General features: G+C 60.3%; 1 protein-coding gene across 1 annotated transcript in view; it reads left to right on the top strand.

Moving 5' to 3' along the window:
• BCL3 (BCL3 transcription coactivator) overlaps window positions 1-3,978 on the top strand; it is a gene marked incomplete at its 5' end in the record, with an annotated part of 10,468 nt that overhangs the window by 4,047 nt on the left and 2,443 nt on the right. The window contains 4 exons of the mRNA XM_077747221.1: window positions 1,845-1,918; window positions 3,203-3,273; window positions 3,509-3,713; window positions 3,813-3,901. Of these exons, the coding sequence (XP_077603347.1) occupies window positions 1,845-1,918; window positions 3,203-3,273; window positions 3,509-3,713; window positions 3,813-3,901 (439 nt within the window). The remainder of the gene's footprint in view (window positions 1-1,844; window positions 1,919-3,202; window positions 3,274-3,508; window positions 3,714-3,812; window positions 3,902-3,978) is intronic.

The following is a 3,978-nucleotide window of genomic DNA, read 5'->3' as shown; positions in this document are numbered from 1 at the left end:
GCCCTCCCCCGCTCTCCCCCTCCCTCCCCTCCAAAGCAAACATTTCTTCCTCAGCTGCCTGTTGGGGGAAATCCCTTCCCGCAGAACTTGACCGCAGCCCAGCTGCTCTGCCTCCCCCACGTCAGCACCCGTCACTCACTCGCAGCCTCCCCCTCCTGGCGTTCAATCTAACCTTAACCCCTTCCGCTGGGCCCAAGACTTTACCGGAATGGACAGCTGGCTAGCCCGGGGGCGGGGGCGGGGCACACGCTAAGTCTGGGTCCCCAGAGCTGCAAAGCTTGGTTGCGAGGCTCGGCTTCTAGGGACTCAAGAGAGCAGAGAGCAAGAATCTCAGAGCATCTGGACCCTCAAGACGTCAGGCGCCTGGGAGCTAGAAATCTGGGTCTCCAAGAGAGAGGGGAGGTGTTCTGAATCCCAGAGAGCAGAGGTTGGGAGGGGTACTGTATTCCTTGACCCCTGAGGGCTTAAGGAACAGGGTACAGGACAGCTTGGGATGTATGACCCACAGGGTCGGTATTCGCAAAGAGGGCACCGTATTACCTGCCGAGTCCTAAGAGATCTCAGGGTTGGAAGCCGGGATATGGGGGACACGGAGGCCGCTGGAGTCTGAGCCCTGAACGGTGGAGTTCCAGACGCGCCCCTAGGCTGGAAGACTTGGGGTCCTTCCCTACAGGGAAGCTTGGTCTCCTTAGGTCGGCCTCCCTCCCGCCCCACCCCCAGGCGAGGATGGAAGTAGGGGTGCCGGGGGAGGGGTGGTGGTGGCCGGGGTAGATCCCCGGCGGGAGGCTTCCCTCCCCCGGGAGCAGGAAGCGGAGCCCCGCCCAGCAGACCTGTTACTGGAAGTCCGAGGGCTGGGCCGCCCCTCCCGTCCCCACTTCCTCCAGCCCCGCCCCACCCCCTGCAGCCCGCGCGTTTATGGGAACTCAGGCCTGGACGGTTTCTCTGAAATCATTCGCTCCCTCTGCCCTCACTTAACCCTGCCCGCCCCAAGAGGGACGCAGGCCGGGCTTCCTGGGAGACGATGGGAGGGAAGGGAGCCCTTCTCCGCCCCCTCCCTCCCCGCAGCCCGGCCCCTCCCCCAACATTTTCCTCCTAAATTTGGCTTTCACGGGTCAGGATCCAGGTTCAGCGTTTCACCTGCAGAGCTCCTCCTGGGAGGCGGGCGCTATTGCGGGCTATACTTTCTGGGGGAGAAAACGGGAGGGCCACGCGATTTTGCTCTAGCACGTGCAGCTAGGGAGGGCTGCACCCAGTTTGCCACCCTGGCCCGCTTAGCCCCCACAGCGCCCACCCCTGCTTCCAAGGAACCATTTAGGGAGCGGGTTTAGCCTCCAACTCGTGATCTCATCTCAGGTCTGGATCACAGGGTCGTGAGTTCAAGCCATGCATTGGGTTCTGACTTTAAACGTTTAAAAATTAGGGGCTCCTGGGGGGCTCAGTCGGCTAAGCGTCAGACTTCGGCTCAGGTCATGATTTCCGGGTTGGTGGATTCAAGCCCCCTGGCCGGCTCTGGAGCCTGCTTCGGATTCTCTCGCCCTCTGCCCCTCCCCCACATGTTTGTGCTCTCTCGCTCTCAAAAATAAACATTAAACATTTTTTTTAACTAAGAAAATAAAATGTGGATTCTGGAAGCATATTTCCATGGGGAGAACCACTGTTCACCTGCAGCTCAGGGTAGTAAGAGGCAGTGATGGGTGAGAAAGCCGTGACTCTAGTAAGTGGACTTTAGAAGGTTGTGTGGCTTGTGTACATGCAGTTAACCTTGTACCGTTAGTGCTAATGCTCCCCCCACACACAGAGCGGTCATCCCAGACTGCCCCCACCTCTATAAATGGCTCTTCCAGGCTGGGGCTGCAGGAAGGAGCAGGGAGTTTACTAGGACACCCTCTCCAGATCAGCGCCTGTGGGGCTGAAGGAGGTTGGGCCGCTGTGTCGTCTCGGCGGCCCTTAGCTGTCTCACAGGGAATGCTGCCGCTCGAGTGGCCTTTAGAGATGCCGCCAGAGGCCAGGCCCTCTGTGCCAGCACTGGCCAGTCACGGGATGCCAGTGGATGGCAGCTGCCCCCACTCATGACCCAGGCAAGCAGTTCTTTCCAGCGGACGGTAATTCACAGAGACAGCTGAGCGCCCACAACCTTCCCAGAAGCTAAGGGAACGAGACCTTCAGTCTGGAAGGGAGGGCTCTGGGTTATGCAGCCCAGTGTCTGGAACCACGACTCCATCCTGTACATCCCACCTCCCCCTGGGACAAAAACTCCTCCAAATAAATTCTCTGCCTGTGCCGTGCAAGTCACAACTGACAGAGAGAACTTGACGGCTCCTGCTTATCCCCACACGTTTCACAGATGAGCGGGCTGGGGCCCCGAGAGGGCTGGGGCCATGCTCCCAACTTCCAGGTTGGCCAGGGAGCACTGTGATGATGAGTTCATTTATGAGGTACATGTCTGTGGAGCACCCGCTTGGCACAGGCTGCTGTCCTGGGCCCTGGGCAGTGACCAAAGCAGACAGAACGCCCTGGCCCAGTGGAGGTGACATTCTAGCGGGGGAGATTCAGACAGGAAACAAGTAAACTGTACAATGTCAGGTGATGATGTGAAGGAAAATTAAGCAGGGGAGGGAGGGGGGAAGGGGAGCGAGTCGCAGCCATACCATTTTAGCAGGGGCCCAAATGAGGGGAGCAAATCGTGCAGATATCTGCGGGACAGCTGTTCCAGAGAACAGCCAGTGTCAAGGCCCTGGGAGGCAGGCGTGCCTGTCTTGTTCAAGGAACAGCAAGGAAGCCAGGCAGAGTGAAGAGAGCAGACAGGGGAGAAGCCAAAGGGGTGGAAGAAGGGAACACAAGATCCCACAAGGCCTGTTTGACCTTTATTCTGCAGGTTCTGGGCAGAGGAGGGACTTGATCTAAGTTGCAAAAAGGTCCCTCTGGCTTCTTGGGGGGGGGGGGCACGGGGAGGAGCGGGGAGGAGCGGTGCAGACAGTAGAGCAGGGGTTGAAGCAGCGAGGCCAGTGAGGAGGGAACCATCCAGGAGGGAGGCGATGGTGGCTGAATCAGGATGGAGGGAGCGAGGGTCAGGAAAAGTGTTTGGGTTCTGGGTGTTCTTCTAAAGCACCCAGCACAAGTTGGGTTTAGCACCCTTAAGCTTATGGGGGTGAGAGGTAACTAACGAGCCCCTAATGCTTGTGATTCCCTCCCCCCCTCCCAGGCCACTCCANGCTTGTCAACCTCTTCCAGCATGGGGGCCGCGAGCTGGATATCTACAACAACCTACGGCAGGTGAGTCGGGGGGGAGGGGGCTGGATCTGATGGAAGAAAGGGCTGAGGGTCCGGATTCCTGAGTCCTGGACAGGAAGAGCTGGGGGCCGTGCCTCTTGAATCTGAGGGAGGAGGTACTCCAGATTTCTGGTTCCCGTGTTAAGACTGGAGCTGGGGGTCAGGACTCGGAAATTCTGGGACACGGGACTGGGACGCAGGGCAGGGTACAGGTCCCTCACGGTCTCTGTTCCCCCAGACACCCCTCCACCTGGCCGTGATCACCACACTGCCATCTGTGGTCCGGCTCCTCGTGACGGCTGGTGCCAGCCCCATGGCCCTGGACCGTCATGGCCAGACAGCAGCCCACCTGGCGTGTGAGCACCGCAGCCCGACCTGCCTACGGGCGCTGCTGGACAGCGCAGCCCCGGGCACCGTGGACCTGGAGGCCCGCAATTACGACGGTGAGCACCCACCCCGGCGCCGAGTGGGGCTGCCTGGCCAAGTCCTGAAGTCCAAGGGCCCCAAAACCCAGGCTTAAACGGAGTCTTCCTGTACCTCAGGGCTCACCGCCTTACACGTGGCCGTGAACGTGGAGTGCCCTGAAGCCGTGCTGCTCTTGCTGGAGCGGGGTGCGGACATCGACGCGGTGGTGAGCAGGCGCGGGCCGGAGGTGGGGCCAAGAGGAGCCGGGGCGGGACCCCCAAGGGGGCGGGGCTTGCGGGGGAG

The sequence above is a fragment of the Crocuta crocuta genome, unplaced genomic scaffold (assembly GCF_008692635.1).
Source record: "Crocuta crocuta isolate KB4526 unplaced genomic scaffold, BGI_CrCroc_1.0 scaffold334, whole genome shotgun sequence".
Lineage (NCBI taxonomy): Eukaryota > Metazoa > Chordata > Mammalia > Carnivora > Hyaenidae > Crocuta > Crocuta crocuta.
Note: the sequence above shows the minus strand (reverse complement) of the source record. Positions and strands in the feature narration are given on the sequence as shown.